Source organism: Macrobrachium nipponense, chromosome 23 (assembly GCF_015104395.2).
Source record: "Macrobrachium nipponense isolate FS-2020 chromosome 23, ASM1510439v2, whole genome shotgun sequence".
Lineage (NCBI taxonomy): Eukaryota > Metazoa > Arthropoda > Malacostraca > Decapoda > Palaemonidae > Macrobrachium > Macrobrachium nipponense.
Genome location: NC_061090.1, coordinates 15,417,268 through 15,436,298, shown reverse-complemented (window position 1 = coordinate 15,436,298; position 19,031 = coordinate 15,417,268). Strand labels below are relative to the sequence as shown.

The following is a 19,031-nucleotide window of genomic DNA, read 5'->3' as shown; positions in this document are numbered from 1 at the left end:
TTGTGTTAAAAACTAGCCCCATTTTTTAGATTAATGGCACCTTTTCATAAGATTGCTCTCCATTTATGTGCCTTGATCTAAATGCTGCCACCCTTCTACAGGCTGATTGTCATATTTGGCCAAAAAACTATGGTTCTGGGACTTGAAATCTTTCTAGTAACAGTGCTTGGCTACAGTTAATAAGCATATTACCTCTGGGTTAGCATATTACATTAGAAACTACATTTATTTGAACTGATACATTTATTTAAACTCATGACATTGTAATATGTGGACAGTCATAGAGAGTGTCTTTTAGTGAAGAAGTTCTTTTATTTTTCCATCCATAGGTCGACAAGTTGCTGTGTTCAAGTCCTCGGTATCTAAACTCAAAGAAAGTAAACATCAAACCCTATACATATGCCGTGGTCAAGGTTGAGCCCAATAGACAGTACAGTAATGTATATATAAATATACCAAAGGTTATCAATAAGTTTACAAATTACTATGCTAATTTGTAATCACATTCCTCAGTATGATACTGTGTAATACTTTTCACATCCCTTTACATTTTGCAATACTGCTACCTATTTTTCAGGGCAGAGTTAGATTTTCTGTATTATTCAAAATATTTCAGTTTGTCACAATGGAGAAGTAGATGGAGGATTTAGAAATTTATTAAGTGAGTTTGAAATATGTAGTGAGTTAAAAGTAGTCAACTCCCAGTCTTCACAAGCTGGGAAAGAAAACCATTATTTTTAGCATGTTTATTATGAAATTTTAAGTAAACATTTTATTGTAAATTATATTGAAAGTTTTGACAGACTTTATTTTATTTTTATAATTTATTGCAATTTTATGATAACCAAACAATTATTGAACCTCTAAATTTTCAACTTAAATTTGTTATTTAGGTATGGAAAATTTGTTTCCATATAAATCTTGGAGCTCATTTATGTTAATGATATTGAATGTTGTTATTCAATAATTGAGCAATGTAATGTTACTGTGAGGTAGTGTAACATTTAAAATTAGTAGTCTTCCAATAATTTCCAATAACTTCTGTGTTTGGATCAACTGAACACTTTCTTCCTTGGCTAAGATTATTACAATGTGACTTAACTGGAATTTAGAAAAAGTAGAGGTTGTGATTGTGTGATTGAATAGTCTGTCTAAATGGGAAAGTCAATATGGACTAGGAGAAAATTTATGTATCATATTAATTTATTTTTTTGAAATTTTTCAGTACATGAAAATTAATAAATACTTGTAATGAATACAGGTTATTTAATGAATGTCTTTATGCATCTATTCATAAATTGAGTTTTACATTTTAGAATTTTTTTCCTTGGTATATTTAGGATTGAAATTTGTTTGTTCATATACAAAACAAACCTTCGGTCTTAACATTAGAATAAATTTTTCTAGCACAAGCTGGAAAAACCGGTATAATTAATAAAAAATTGTGTACACAAGGAACTATGTATGGGCATCTGTGCTTGATCATGAGCTATGTGGGAGCTCCCACAATGCCTTCTGCTACCACGTAAGAGAGGACAGCTTTGCTCTCTCTCCTTTTAAAGCTGGTTTACCTTGCCCACTTTTCTTTTTTTTCTTTCTGTGTTTTTCAGTTGGATTGTTTGAGTATTGGGATATCATGGGTCATTTTATCTCCCCCAGCAAAGGTTTCTTCGGGGGTCTGCAAAGAAACAGAGAAATAGCCCGGGTTTTTAGTTGGTTCCCTCGTTCGAGATTCTAAACATTGGTGTCCACAGATCCACATCCAATGTGTGGTAGATGCAGAGAAAGCGTATTAGGTCAACAGGTAAGAAACTACTTTACCTGATTTTGTCTTAGTGTCAACCCCACAAGTATGTAGTATCGTATAGAAATTTAGTTTGTTGGACACCTCATATTTGGTGTTGGCAAAAATGGGAAGGTTGTCTCTAGTTAAAGAAAGTTTGGTAGAATGATACGCATACCCACTGGAAAAGTATGTAAGCATATTTAGATTGTAAATGAAATCTTTTGGGAGTGAGGAGAACGGAAAATAAAATGCTTGCAAGAGGTGGGATACTTACTCAGTATTTAATAGTTGTTATTTGCTGATACCAGTAACTTTTGGTTGAATTAAGCTAACATAACCAGAGCCTAGATTTTTAAACTTAATTTTGTTACAGTTTCCCTCTGTAACTAAGACCAGAAATTATATATATATATATATATATATATATATATATATATATATATATATATATATATATATATATATATATGTGTGTGTGTGTGTGTGTTATATATATATATATATATATATATATATATATATATATAATATATATATATATATATATATATATATATATATACAGGCGGTCCCGGGTTATGACGGGGGTTCCGTTCTTAAGACGCGTCGTAACCCGAAAATCGTCAGTAAGCCGGAACGACTGTTCTTGAAAAAACATGTCCACAGGGAAAACTTTCACTACTAATTTGCAATTTTTTTCTTAGGGCCGTATCTCTAAAATTATCACTAATTTACTTTTTTCATGTGCAACACTGTGTTTTCACAAATTACTGTATATTTTCATTAAAATACAAGAGAGAGAGAGAGAGAGAGAGAGAGAGAGAGAGAGAGAGAGAGAGAAATAACTCCTTACGGTTTCAATAGATTGAAATGAATGTCTGTAGGCAACTTTTTCCCCCTCCCATAAATACATATATTTCTCCAGAGAAGAGAGAAAGAGAGGACTGTGCAATTATGTTTGTCTGTCTATCAATTCTTTTGCTGAGAGCGAGAGAGATAAAAGGAAGAAATAGAAACACCAAATGTATGACAAGTATCTTGTGGAGAGAGAGAGAGAGAGAGAGAGTTGTCCTTACAGTAGTATTTAAAAGAGAGAAATGGGATGATTATTGTATTTAAAATACTCAGATATGAATTTTGTACTTATAGTATTATTATTGGAAAATATTAATGATAAACTTATTACATACACGTCCATGAAAATGATCTCATCTCAGTAAGAGAGAGAGAGAGAGAGAGAGAGAGAGAGAGAGAGAGAGAGAGAGAGAGAGAGAATTACATAAAACCATTAAATTCGTTGACCATTGTATGGCATTGTTAAGCTTGAGTGTCACTCGAGTTGAGGTGGGGAAATTGATACAGAAAAAGACAAAGGGAAGAATTTTCTTTTGAAATTAGTTATCGTATTATTACACTTCTATTATTATTATCATTATTTTTTATTTGAAAATATAATAAACACGTGCATCTACCATAAAAAATTCTCTCATCTCAGTAGAAAGAGGAATTATCCTACAAGTGAAATGAAAGGTTCATTTTCATCTCTTTAAAATACGACCATTATGAATTTTGTAATTAAAGTTTTATTATTATTATTATTATTAAATAACTGAAATTATCAATAAACATTTTACATACTAGTACCATAAAAATTCTTTCATCTCGGTAAAAAGAGAGAGAGAGAGAGAGAGAGAGTGTTATCTCTCTCTGTTCTCTCACAAAAATACTTATAACGCTTCCAGCGAAAGAGAGGGAGGGAGTTAACACTATGACCCATTATTTATCTTGTGTGGCAAAAGAGAGAGAGAGAGAGAGAGAGAGAGAGAGAGAGAGAGTGAGTTAACCTTAATTAAAAGTGACATGGATAGATTAGTACGTATTGTATTTCTTTAAAATACTATCACATATGAATTTTGTAATTACAGTTATTATTATTATTATTATTTGAAAGTATTAAAAACAAATAGTACAAGTACATAAAAAAATCTTGAGTCTCAGTAAATGAGAGAGAGAGAGAGAGAGATAGAGGGGGGAAAATGTCAGGACCACATGATTGCAACACTGCAGCTCTTCCCAAATTTTTTTTTTCCCCTCCTGGCTGTCACACCCCAAATTTTCCCCCTCCTGGCTGTCACAGAACTTGATATATCTGACAGTTTTAGTACCTGAATCTCGAGAAAAAGGTTACTGGAAGTTACTTGTTGTAACTTGTAAGACTGGGATTTCCTTCATTCTTCCATAATTTTTAAATATAAGCTAAAATCTTACTAATTCACTATGGTATTTTCTTTAATGAATTGATATTATTGCTGATAAAATTAATATTAATATTTGAAAATAGTAAATCATTTATTTATCATACTAAAAAACATACATCTTTGTAGTATAGAGAGAGAGAGGAGAGAGAGAGAGAGAGAGAGAGAGTGAGAGAGAGAGAGAGAGAATTATAGTGATTATTTTCATTGGAAAATACAAAGAGAGAGAGAGAGAGAGAGAGAAACTGTGCTAAACTATAAAGGATTCTTATCTTATCATAGTATGTGTTTTTTAAAAGCATCGTAAACTCGGAGCGTCGGAAGCGTCAGCGTCTAACCTCGGACAAGCGTTCAAAAATAAGGGGCCCGGGCGGATTTTTCAATGAATATTTAAGAAAAAGCGTCGTAACCTCGGAACATCGTAAGCCGGACCCGTCGTAACCCGGGGACCGCCTGTATATATTTATTATAGATTTTTTTTTTTTTTTTTTTTTCTTAACAATGAAGAGTTGAGCATTCTCTATTGTGATGGCTACTGTATGACTCCTCTGATAACTGAAAAGCTGTACTAGATGTAATAAGATCATGTCACCTTTATCATTAGACAGTTGTGAAGATTTCATGCGTATTTTGCATGAATCTCTTGCATTCAGATATGAGTGTTCCAACCCGTCAAAAATGCATATATGGGTGGGAGAAAATCAGAAGGGATTGAGTGAACGTGTCTTTGAGCTAATTGTAGTACTTAAAGCTCCAAAGGCCCTTTTGTTTTGCCTTTGAAGACAAAGAGATTGAGGTCCTTAGTAGAATATGGATAGTCCCATGTTTTTAAGAGGATTAAAATTACCCACATACATACAGTGTTGATGAATAGAAGTAGTGTCTTAAATGGAGAAAGATAGCCCAGCAGAGTCTGCAATCCATAGATTAACAAACTTTTCAAGAAGAGGTTAGTAATACGTATCTTGAAAACTTATTATTCTGCTATATGGAATAGTAAACAGAGTTGACCTAACTGTTGGTAAGTTTAATCGCAATATCCTTGTGTTTTTTTGTGTTTACAGTTGTTCAGTATGTTGGAGGCTCAAACGATTAGTGCATACATATCTGAATTATCATGGACTTCAGGTTCCTGAGTTATGTAGTGTTCATTCAGTTCATCTACCAATCTTTTACAGTACAAATTCTTGTTTTAGTTGAGAAGCAAACTGGTAGTGTGATTTTCTCCAAAGGAGTGGGTGAGGTTCCATCTGTTCCCTTCTTGCGTCGCTCCTTCCTTCTTAGTCTTAGGTTTTGTAGTATTCTTTGGGTTGTCCCTCAGGATTTCCTGTGATCAGTCCTTTCTGTAGAAGAGTTGCAATTGGGAGGGCTGTTAGCTAATAACAAAATTCATGATCAACTGTCAGGAAGGGTTCCAAGGAAAAGTGTAGGTTATTGTCTCCTACTCCTTTTGTATTCTTCCCTTTCTCGGTCACAAGTGTGCTTGTGTCTGTGCCTAAGTTGCCTCTCAACCTCCTACAGATGTCCCTTTAACCCAAATTTCCCTGTTTACTGGCTGATAAAGGAAAAAATAATGATGTCACCACCTTTGTACTAAAACCTAAAGGGGATTGTTGATGCATACCTAATCAATTTCATCTGGTTGTTTTTGTTTCTGGAACAACCAAACCATGAATCTGTTGTTACAGTTTTGGGTGGTTACACTAGTCCCTGCTTTGACCTGTATCTTTGGCTGCTGTCCTTCCAGAACACAATGAGGGTTTGAACGAGTGACACCAAAGTTTAAGTAGGAATGGTTTACCTTCCTCCTGTCTTTGAGGTCTTCTTGGCCCTTTCTATAACACCCTTCTCTTTGATCTAAAGAGTCTCTCGTCTTGATGATCACTAAGAAGTCCTGTGTTCGAGGGGAGCGTTAACAATTAGAAGGCATCAAGGTATGAGTAGGAAATATGGTTTCTGTTTTCTTTTGTCTTTTAGCTCTTCCTCCAAACCGAAAAAACCCATTCACACACTTAATTGTGCTATTAGTTGCATCTCTCTTCCATTGTATACCTCAGATATCACAGGAATGAGTGGGTCTGCTTTAGAGACCATGCCTCTGGATTCTTTAGAAAACTTTTTGGTCATGGTATCGGTGATAATAGTGATTACCATTCTATGATAAACCTCAGTAACTTTCTTATGCAATGTGCACGCCCTTGCTTGTACCTTAAAATAAATGTATGTGCGCTACTTATCCATGTGCTTTTTGTGCTCTATTTGTGCTTGTAGACATGTGCTACCTGTCCCTGTATGTTGTGCATACTCATTCAGTGCCCATGCTCCTGCTTTTGTGACACTGTTTTGCTCAAGTGCTGTATATGCATATACCTTGTGTGTGTGCTTCTGCGGTACTTGTGCCATGCCCATTCTCATGTGCATGCACTACTTGTGACCATATGCTTTACATGCTTGGACAACATCTGTACTTTTAGTTAGTCACTGCCTATATACAGGTAGCACCTGCACCCATACACTGCATGTTCGTTTAGTGTCTGTGCTTGTTGGTTGCATGCTGCTTTTACCTGGACATGTGTTCATGCACATTCAATACCTGCACTTGCACACTATGCATATACTTGTGGAGTCTGTGTTCTTGCCCTGCAGGTGCCCTACACTTACATGTGCTTGTGCTAATTGGTTTGATCTGCATGCGTTGATAAGCATTACCTGTGTTTACAGTGTGCCCCTCTATCACAGAGTACTGGACCAGTTTTCCAGCTTGGCCACTGCTGTGTGCATGCATGAATGTTTGTTTGTTTGTTTTGTTTGTATGGTGTTTTTACGTTGCATGGGGAACCAGTGGTTATTCAGCAACGGGACCAACGGCTTTACATGACTTCCGAACCACGTCAAGAGTGAACTTTTATCACCAGAAAAAACACATCTCTCACACCTCAATGGAATGTCCGAGAATCGAACTCGCGGCCTCCGAGGTGGCACGCCAACACCATACCAACCATGCCACTGAAGCCGTCTGCTCCAACATCATACTCTCTGGCTGCATGCACATCACAAGACCGAAGTAGTAGTATCTCCGATCACAAGTGCAGTCCAGGGGGTGTCAGCTTCCTCCTCTGGGAGGAGGATTTTTCACATTTGCAGATTGGTTGGGATATAAAGATAACTCACCTTTTTATTCCAAATGTGTAAGCTGGATAAAATGCTATCAGCTTTCTTAACCTCTTCATTACCGAAAGTTTGTTTGGAGGTAGGTGGTACTATGCGTACCACCTTTATGCACCGGGTGCATAAAGGTGGTACGCATAGTACCACCAAAACTCCTCTTTTCAGATAGGGACTTCCAATCATTCTGTAATTTCGGTTTGAAGAGTTTGGGAGCAAAATAAACAGTATGACACGATGCCAGACGTATGATGAACCCAAAAAAAAATATTATTACTGCTTATAGTAGTGTGTAGGTGACAGATGAACTTCGTCTCAACAAAAAATCACAAAACCAGACAAGCGTAAACTTGTAATAACTTCTACCTAAGTATAAAACCAGTTGTAATCATCATTTACTGTATTTATTTATTTATTCACTTATTTACATTTTACAAATAAAAGATATGAACACCAGATAAATGAAGGTAAAAATAAAGCCTTATAGTAACTTTATATATAAAAACCAAACCAGAGAAAAAGTGAAAAAGCGATTTTTTCTGAGGACAAGAAACTTGAAAAATTAGTTTAGATACCCCTGATGCCCCTAAAGTTGTTTTCTGTGATGAAACTAATCTTAGAAAACGTAGAAAATGACATCGACCAATTTTTGAAAGATATACTATAAAATTTGCGATCTCCATATTTATTGGCGGGGCTTTCGCTTTAGTTTTTGCTCTTTTTTTTGTTATTACGTGCTTATTTACTGTTCTATTTTGATAATACTTTATGTGCATGTTCCCAGGTGCGATATACCAACATTCTGTAAGACCGAATTTCTATTCAAGACTGTAGTTTTCTCACCGACCACCAGTGTCCCTTGTACAAGGGACACTTGAGTTTCACATTTTTTTTCATAAAATCATTTATTTTCCTGTAGGATGATAAAACTAACAGAGAATATGCGTTATTATAGTGCTAATAATACCTGATAATTTCCATTAGCCTGTCTTGATTAGTGTATTTTTGGCAAATATTTTTATGATCGGCACCCCTCCAAGCTGGAGTCACTACCGAGAGACCCCCCTCATTTGGGACCACCTTGACGTGGTGAGGGGGCTCTCGAACCTCAGAAATCTCTTCCCAGGTTCGAACCCAAGAGTCCCATATGACATTATATATTTTCGAGTAAACTTATGTGGACCTTTCCATTTTTTTGCCAAAAATTTTTGAAAGCCAATAAATGAGAAAACATATCATGGCTTAACGTGGAGTTAAATCCGAAGCTAAATAGTGAGAACTGTGGTAGATCCATCATCTACCCTCACAATGTTCGGACCTGTTTTTCAGGCGGAACTATTCTGTGGAGCTGGACCACGATTCCAGGGGGGGCCTGGTTCTAGGAATAGAACTCTCGGCATTCTATCCAGTTTGCCCATAATGTGATTAGGATGGGGATAATTGTATTAACATATACTCTTAGTCCTAGCAAGCGGGTTCTGCTTACACTTGGGCCATACTAATCATGTTATGCCATCCCCTTTTGGGGTAGGGTAGGGATGCGGACATTGGGAGTCCTTTCTCACTTGTGCCTTTGGCAGAAAATTTAACTTCGCGAAGGGCCAATGATATCTTTTCAAGAATTTTTTTTTTTGTGTGTGTGTGTGTGTGTGTAAAAACTCAAAATTTATGAACTGTGAAATAAATGATTTGAGTACCCCTGGGCCCCATGATGGAAAAACTACGGCACAGTTGATGACCATTGGCACGTCACTCCCGAATTTCCTAGGTACTGCCACAAGTAGTGAAAGAAGTACTATAAAGATACAAAGGAACACCCTGTTCCAAGTAAAGCAGCAGAGCCAGAAAACCAAATAGAGTGCATAAATACAAAAGAAACAAACAAAAATAAATTGGTAAACTCCAATATCGTAACAATGGAACCATATATGATGAACAATAATTCTGAATTAGAGACAAATAATCCTCTCAGCAATACAGAAAAATATAAAAATCATAATAGACAAGCAACATACATAAAACAACGGACCAAAAAGAAACAAAAATTACCGACTTAATCCCACATTGGTACATTTTGATGACCTCTTTGGACCAGATAATTGGTCAAGATTTCTAGTCCTCAAAGCTGACAACAAAATCTCAGCAGCGATGCTAGAAAACAAATTACTTAACATATCCAACACAAGACATGGAATGCAGACACATCAAGGACAATGAATGGCTTATCCAAGTAACCAATAAAAAAGCAGTCCACTGCCTTTTTAAGTATAACAGAAATAAATAATATAAAGGTAATAATTACAAGCCATGAAACATTGAATTATGTACAGGGTACAGTCATCCTACCCAATAGCGAGCAGGAGCTTCCTTCAAAACAACTATTGCTAGACTCCCTAAAATTGAGATATAACAATATCCACGATTTAGAAATATACTCTATTTCAAGTAGGAAAGATAAAAGTAAAAATATCAACATTGCCAAAATAAAATTTACAGGCCAAGACTTACCATTTAAAATAAAAATTCTTGGACAAAATAGAGAAGTTCGTCCTTTTGTTCCTAAACCATTACAATGTACACAGTGCTCAAGGTATGGACACACATACAAAAGATGCCGTAATAAAGCTATAGTGCAGTCTGTGCATCAGATGACCATACCACTAATTGGAACCTGTAAACAATCAAAATGTATTAATTGTGGACTAGCCCATCACGCAAAATCTAAGGAGTGTTCATTTTACCAATATAACACAGAACTTCAGTTGTTAATAAATAGGACAGGAATGTCAGTCATGGAAGCCAGACTTGAGCTAAAAGTAAGAGGCGTTAACAATCCATCCGAAACCCCCACCTTTTCAAATGTGACTAAAAATCAAGACATCAAACAGCACAATGACAAACAAGATAGTATAAACATGAACTGGATTTCATACCAATAATACTGAAACCCAAAATAAAAGTGATATTACAACAACCAATACCACCACCAACATAGATGATTCAGTTATCCATGGAAAAGAACTTCCAATAGAAGAAGAATTAACAAATAATGATGATAATCGAACTGGCAAAAAGAAAGAATTCTAGAAAGAACCCACCTAAGGAAAAAAAGTAAATATTGAAAATTACAATCAATCCAGAGAGACTCCAACTACACCAGGAGAACATTTTAAAAAAGATATTAAATAACCTCATCACAAGTGGAAATACACAATTACCCTCAATCTCAATCAAACAGCCAACATCTGGACAGTAAAGATCACTCTTTACAATTTTCCATCAAATAATACTAATGAAAATCATACCATTAAACCAAACCAAAATATAACTATCACCCCCAACCATCCAACAAGACCGAAATATCCCATTAACAACAACAAAACAAATAACCCCTCAAACCAACAGTCCTTATCACTACAGAAAAGGAACAATAGAATTACAAAACCAGACATTTCTAAAGCTAGACCAAAAACTTCTGAACCAATAATTAACATTACCAAACATGCTTCATCTGTGGTTGTAATGAATGCTTTGTAAGTAACATATAACCAACTAACTACCAAGACAGAGGACACAGTACGAAATTGTATTGACAATTTTACGAAATTAAGGAGGTGCCCTTTAACACACCAACATGAGAACGAATTATGTTCTGAATCCTTAAAATACAAAAAGGAAATTATAAAATCAAAAATAAAAATAGACTTATTAATATTCAACTATGAAAAACAAACAACTGCAGAATCTAATAACCAACATACAAATACAACGATTAAAAAACCACAAACAAATAAATTCAAATGCATATAAACTACGAGATAAAGTAAAATCAGCAATCAATTTACAGAATTTAACACCAATTCCTCCCAATAATGGAATATAAAATCATTCAATGGAATATAAATGGTCTCTTAACCGACTACGTCTGGGTGAATTACAAAGAATCATACGAGACCACAACCCAATGTGCATATGTCTACAACATATAGGAAGTAACCCTACAAATATCCAACACTATAAAATTGCCTGTTATTCACCAATGGACGGTGGAAAATTAGGCACAGCCATATACGTTCATAATAGCATTACATATGAACCTGTTGACATACCATCTATGCCATATCAAATAACATCAATTAAACTGTATATGCCTGATAAAAGTAAAATTACTATTTGTAATTATATAACCAACCAAATTTCAATGCAAATTTCAGTGATTTTTCTGAACTTATTAGCAAAAGTATACAGGAACCACTACTTATAGTAGGAGATTTTAATGCACATAATCCATTATGGGATATTAATAACCCCACTGACACATCCGGAATCAACATAGAGAATACTATAATGAAACACAATCTGTATTGTCTCAATGAAAGCGAAGTTCCAACATATTTTTCAAATACACACCTAACCTTTTCTTCAATTGACATTTCATTATGTTCAAATGATGTAGCAGAGAAATTTGAATGGAACGTCCTAGACGATTCATACACAAGTGACCATTTCCCAATCATTCTGAACTACTTAAGTAATGTCAAAATATTGCCACCTACAAGATATAATATCCAAAAAGCTAACTGGGATAAATATTTCCTATACACACGAAACATACCACCATTCCCACATAATGAAGATCACAATACTACATGTGAATCCTTCTCAAACTTCATAATAAATGCTGCAGATAAAAGTTATTCCAAAAACCAAAAACACATTCCACAAAATCCCCTGTCCCATGGTGGAATCCAACATTAACAAACATTAAGTAAAATAAAACATATATTGAGTCGCAATCTAAACAGACTAAAACTCGCCTTTAAATCACTCAACAAAATGCCCTATAGTATAAACATATTAAACAAAATAGTTATAACAAACTAACAATTAACCACATTAAACAACTATATAACAAATATACAGCCAAAATATTTAGAAAAACGGTAATAGCTGAAAAAATCGCATCATGGAAGGAATATGTCTCAAACATATCTTCAAACACATCCACAAGGGATGTCTGGCAAAAGATAAGGAAAATCAATGGAAAACATATAAGACCTCCAAGAAGTGCAATACATTTAAATGGAAAAATATACCATGACCTTATGAAATATCAAACATAATTGGGAAACATTTTGAAAAAACACAGTGCTTACTCCAGCCTAGATACAACATTTCAAAAAGTATCAGAAAACAAAAAGAAAAATATAATACTCAATTTTGAAACTCTTGAAGACCTGGAAATATAACTATATTTTTAACATGGATGAACTAGATAATGCCATCAACTCTTGTCATCCCTCTGCACCAGGATATGATAAAATATCATTTGAAAATGATAGAGAAAATTAGCTCCTATAGTATATCATATTTATTAAAATTTACAATAGTATCTGGCTAAAACGTGTCTTTCCTGATAAATGGAAACATGCCATAATTATTCCAATAAACAAACCAGGAAAGGATGCAAGTAATCCATCCAATTATAGACCGATATCTCTAACAAGTTGCCTATGCAAAATCTTAGAAAAATGGTTAATGCACGATTAACGTATGTAATAACCAAAAGAATCCATTTTAACACCAACACAATCTGGTTCAATAGCTGGCAGATCAACCCTAGATCCCTTAACACATTTAGAAGGTCATATCAAAAAAGGCTTTGAACAAAAGAAATTCAACAGTAGCTATATTTTTTTTTGATATAGGAAAAAGCATACAATACAACATGGAAACATAACATCATGCAAAAACTCCACTCCAGGGAGGGGACTAAGAGGCCACTTACCAATATTTATTAAGAACTTCTTAACAAACAGAACTTTTCAAGTAAGAGTAGAAATTCCTACTCAGTAACTATAAACTGGAGAAGGAATCCCTCAAGGTAGTGTCTTGAGCTGTACATTGTTTGCTTTAGCAATCAATGACATTACTATAAATTTACCAAGTGGTGTAAAAAACAGTTTATATGTGATGACTTTGTCATTACTATACGAGTAGTAATCTGAGACAGCTCAGAGAGTTCTCAGTACTGCCATTTCAATATATGTAGTTGGGCAAATTCAGTTGGATTTATTTCTTTCAACTGATAAAACAAAAGCAATCGTCTTCTACAAAGACAAAAGGTGGATGAAGAACCAAACAATCAAACTGCATCTTTATAGCACTGAAATACAATTTTGTACAAAAATCAAGTATCTAGGAGTAATATTTGATCAACATTTAAATTGGAAAGAGCACATCAAATACATTAAAGCCAAGGGCATCAAAGCCGTTGCCATATTAAAAAAGTTATCACACACTAATTGGGGAGCAAAGCGAGACATTTTATTAATGATATATAAGGCAACAGTCTTATCCATAATAGATTACTGCTGTCCAATATATCATTCCGCCTCAGAATCTGCATTAAAATCTCTCGATGCAGTGCACCATGAAGGCGTGCGATTGTGCACAGGAGCTTTCCGATCGTCCCCAACAAACTCACTTTTGGTGGAGGCAGGTGTTTTGCCCTTAAAACATCACCGTAATTAATAACAATACAAAGAGGTCTTTCAATGCAAGCAGGATCGTCTCCTGCAACTTACTGCTTCCAAAACTGTAATCAAGTAACAGCAGTTAATAGTACTAGCTCTTTCCCAAAAAGAGCTAGATACATAATGAACATACTAATATGAATCCAATTTTTCACCCACCAATGGAATTGCCACCACCATGGATTTTAAATAGAGTAAAGATATGTACCTCCCTGTCTTACCTACTCAAAAACAAATGACAAGTACGGAAATGTACCGCCAACATGCTTTGGAGCACATTAGAAGAAAAGGCGACAAATTTATGATATATACAGACGGCTCCAAAAAATAATGTTGGAGTAGGAGCATCTGGCATATTCGAAAAACAATATGTTAAGTAAAAAAAGCCTACCTTCAATATCATCAGTATTTACTGCTGAAGTCACAGCCATACAGATGGCTCTAGATGATATCTGAGGCAAAAGCAAGTGTCTCTGTTATTTTCAGTGACTCACGTAGCGCTATAGATGCAATAAAGACAGTATAAACCAGGAAACCAAATAGTACAGGAAATTCAAATAAAAATTCATCAACTCCTCCAATCAGGAATATCAATGGAAATATGTTGGATCCCAGCACACGTGGGAATAAAAGGAAATGAATATGCAGACTCTGCTGCCAAATTAGCCTGCACTATCCTCCAACAATTTCATATGCCCAGTGTCAGACTGGGTAAAATCAGTTAAAACATTAATTTATTTACCAGGATTGGAAAGAAGAATGGGCCTCGGTGCCAACAACAAATAAACTTAAAAATATAAAAACTGAAGTCTATGCATGGAGGACATCCTCACAGGAGGAAAGAGCAAAAGAGGTGATCCTAGCAAGGCTACGTATAGGACACACAAGATTCTCACATGGTCACTTGATGTCAACACCACATGCTGACCCAGTGAAATGTAACAGATGTCAAACACCCATGACAGTACAGCATTTGCTTGTTGAGTGCCCAAATTGGACCCAGCAAAGATCTATTTATCTGCGGAGTTCAGAAATGAAAAATATTCTTGGCGGAAAGCAGGGATTTTTCAATTAATAAAATCATAAATTTTTTAAATAAGACGGGTTTCTCAAATAAAGTCTAATTTTTTTTTTTTTTTTTTTTTTTTCTCAGGATTGATCCCTGAGAACCAGCCCGAGAAGAGTCTACTTGAGACTCAGAGGTCTGGAAAAACTAACACCTATTAATAATAATAATAACCGAGAGATTCAGTTCGGCAGCGAACGCAATGTTTACATTCTGCTCACCCACCCGGTAAAGAAGGGGTTATGGTTCTCATTTTTATGCTCTGTTCAAGAACAGTCATATATTCCATGTATTGAAGCATCGGTCAGTTTTCTGATCAGCTATGAGTATGCAAGCAGTAGGTCTCTTTATTTTAGAATATGCTTGCATTTTGAATGGTTTTATTTCAGAGTAAAGCCATCTCAGACATGTTCCTGCTTGAGTATTTGTGTATGTTCTTGTATATTGATTGACAATTCTTATACCATTGGAATATTGATCTTGACATTTTGTATACAGTGTACCTGCCCCATTCACGATTCTGGACTCACATCCTCACCTATTCACAGAAGTTTTCATAGAGAAATATTCAATAATTGCTGTATTTTCATATTTTCATGACTAAATACATTTTTCATGATAAAACTATTAAAATAATCAGGTATAAGCATTTTTAAGAGGTGTTTTTTGTGTTTGATCTATCAAAATAGGCAGTTATAAGCATTATTAAAGGGCTGTCAAGAAGCATTTGTGGATTTTAGCTATTTGCTAGAGGTTGTGGTATGCATCCCCTGCAAATCCCAGTAGTTGACTGTGCATTGTATCAACCGGTTTGAGTAATATCTTCCCGATACTTGTTAAGTGCTGCTTACATTAACCCTTTAACGCAGATTGGACGCATTAAGCGTCGATATAAATGTCTGTTGGGTGCTGATTGGACGTATTAAACGTGATATAAATTGTCTGTTGGGTGCTGATTGGACGTATGGTACGTTGATATAAAAAAGTTTTTTTTTTTAAATTTGCGGAAAAATAGTTATAGGCCTACTAGGCAAAAACTTTTGAATCACGCCCCTTGGGGGATGCTGGGAGCTCACGGATCAAGGCGTTGTTTTGTTTACAATCGTTACCCAGGCGCGCAAGTGCGAATTTCTTTCTTCTCGCACTAAAAAGTATCAGCGACACATCTCAGAAATTATTTTGTCACTTTGACATAATTTTTGCACCATTTTATATTAGCCGTTACATGGAATATTATATATGAAAATGTGCGCAATTTCATGTAGAATACAACTACAAACAACTCATGGTTGTAGCTTCTACCAGTTTTGAAATATTTTCATATAAGTAACAATAAGTGCCAAAATTTCAACCTTTGGTCAACTTTGACTCTAGCGAAATGGTTGAAAAACGCAATTGTAAGCTAAAACTCTTATGTTCTAGTAATATTCAATCATTTACCTTCATTTTGCAACAAATTGGAAGTCTCTAGCACAATATTTTGATTTATGGTGAATTTATGAATAAAACTTTTTTTCTTACGTCCGCGTGGTAACTAACAAAAAAATCATAAATTTTTTCGTCCAATTGTCGTAATGTTAGCACCATTTTAAATTAGCCGTTACATAAAGTTTTATATATGGAAATGTGCGCAATTTCATGTAGAATACAATTAAAAACAACCCATGGTTGTAGCTTTTATCAGTTTTGAAATATTTTCATTTAAATAACAATAAGTGCCAAAATATCAACCTTCGGTCAACTTTGACTCGACCAAAATGGCAAAAAAACCCAATTGTAAGCTAAAACTCATACATTCTAGTAATATTCAATCATTTACCTTTATTTTGCAACAAATTTAAAGTCGTTAGGACAATATTTCGATTTATGGTGAATTTATAAAAAAAAAATTTCCTTACGTCCACGCTGTAACTCTTCCGAAAAAAATCAAAATTTTTTTGTTCAATTGTCGAAATGTTTGCATCATTTTAAATTACCCATTACATAAAGTTTTATATATGAAAATGTGTGCAATTTCATGTAGAATACAACAAAAACAACCCATGGTTATAGCTTTTATCATTTTTGAAATATTTTCATATAAATAATATGCGCCAAAATTTCAACCTTTGGTCAAATTTGACTTGACTGAAATGGTAAAAAAACGCAATTGTAAGCTAAAAATATTACATTCTAGTAATATTCAATCATTTACCTTTATTTGCAACAAATTGGAAGTCTAGCACAATATTTTGATTTATGGTGAATTTATGAAATAAAAACTTTTTCCTTACGTCCGCGCGGTAACTCTTCCGAAAAAAATCTTAAAATTTTTTGTCCCGAGTTGTCGTAATGTTTGCACCATTTTAAATTAGCCGTTACATAAAGTTTTATATATGAAAATGTGTGCAATTTCATGTAGAATACAACTCAACCACTATGGTTGTAGCTTTTATCAGTTTTGAAATATTTCATATAAATAACGATAAATAGAAAAAATTAGTACCTTTGGTCAACTTTAACTCGACCGAAATGGTTGAAAACTGCAATTGTAAGCTACAACACTTACAGTCCTAGTAATATTCAATCAAGTCTCTAGCACAATATTTGCGATTTATGGTGAATTTTTTAAAAACCGCTTTTTTTTACGTCGGCGCATTACAAATTCATGCATCATTTTGTGATAATATTTTCAGTGTTGCCTTGATCATTTTAGAATGTGTTATATACCAAAATGATTGCAATTTAGTGTACAATACAACGAAAAAAAATTTAACTCGTTAGCTTTATCCGTTTTGCTCATAGTGCGATATGTATTACAATTATATGAGAAATTTTTTTTGCGCTGTCATATATCCCAATATTTATATAGATAATGATAATTTTTTTCATTTTCTGATGGTTGCACACTAAACTTCAGGCAATGACAAAAAATGGAGCCAAAAATGAACTCTTTAATCTTAAAAACTAAGCGTGCTGTGAATTAAAAAAAAAAAAATTCCGCCTTGGCGCTCACTCGCATATGCCGCCGGCATTTGGGAGACTATTTTTAAAATACCGCTTCAGCGTTTAAGGGTTAATCTCTACATGATATTACATTGTATGCACAGCTATATTGTATTCATCACTGCTCTGGTGCTCTGGCCAGTGAAGACTACATCGTATGGAGGGTTTTTCATGGTTGAATTTCTAATCGGCAGATTCTTTCACAATATTTCTCCTTCACTCATTCTCAGTAGAACTATGTACCTATTGTAGCAATTCTTTTCTGGTTTTTGGTAGGGGTCAGGGGTTCTGTGGGCAACAATACCTTTCACTAATCTATTGTGATATCACACAGCCTTAACCAGTGTTGTGAGTGCCCGTGATGTGGTATTTTGTTTGTATGATGTTTTTACGTTGCATGGAACAGTGGTTATTCAATAACGGTACCAACGGCTTTACGTGACTTCCGAACAGTGTTGCCAAAGCGCGGAGAAACGACCAAAAGTGCGGAGAAGATTCGAGGGGGAGTCATTGAATGCAGAGCTGCGGACTGCACTCCTCATGTAATTGAAAGCTCCGGCGCATGAAACAAAATTTCTAAATGGTTAGCTGGCCTCCTTTCTCCTTTTTTAGGCACTTTTTCTCCCAGTCACATCAAACATTCGGAAGACTTTTGTCACAAATTCAGAGAAGCACATATACCACTTCACAACATAAAACTTTTAAGCCTTGACGTAGACTCCCTATTCACAAAAGTACCAGTACAGGACGTTCTTCAGTTTTTAAGGGAAAAATTATCCCCCTATTCAGATCATTTCCCTTTGGCACTTGACAAAATAATAAAGTTAGTTGAATTATGTGCATCTAATAACATATTTTCATTCGGGGAATCATTCTACAAGCAAAAATTCGGGTGCAGTATGGGTAGTCCTTTAAGTCCTATTTTAGCCAATCTGTACATGGAATACTTTGAAACTACAGTAATAAATGCAATAAAACCCAAAAACATGCTGTGGATGAGATACGTGGATGACATACTAATTTTCATTTTGGGATAATAAGTGGGGTAATTTTAATGAATTCCTCTCAAAAATTAAACGCATTAGTGCCCAGCATCAAATTTAAAGTTGAATGGGAAACAGACAACAAAATTCCTTTTCTTGATGTTTTAATAATCAGACACACGACAGAATACAAATTTACCATATACAGAAAACCAACGTTCTCACTTCATATATTCACTACTTTAGCTATCATGA

General features: G+C 34.8%; 1 protein-coding gene across 2 annotated transcripts in view; it reads left to right on the top strand.

The window, feature by feature from the left end:
* The window catches only part of LOC135198952 (extracellular tyrosine-protein kinase PKDCC-like), a 158,352-nt gene extending 157,725 nt beyond the window's left edge, over positions 1-627 (top strand). For both annotated transcript variants that reach the window (XM_064226879.1, XM_064226873.1), the window contains one exon: positions 330-627. In XM_064226879.1, the coding sequence (XP_064082949.1) occupies positions 330-418 (89 nt within the window). In that variant the 3' untranslated portion in view covers positions 419-627. The remainder of the gene's footprint in view (positions 1-329) is intronic.
* The last annotated feature ends 18,404 nt before the right edge of the window (positions 628-19,031 follow it).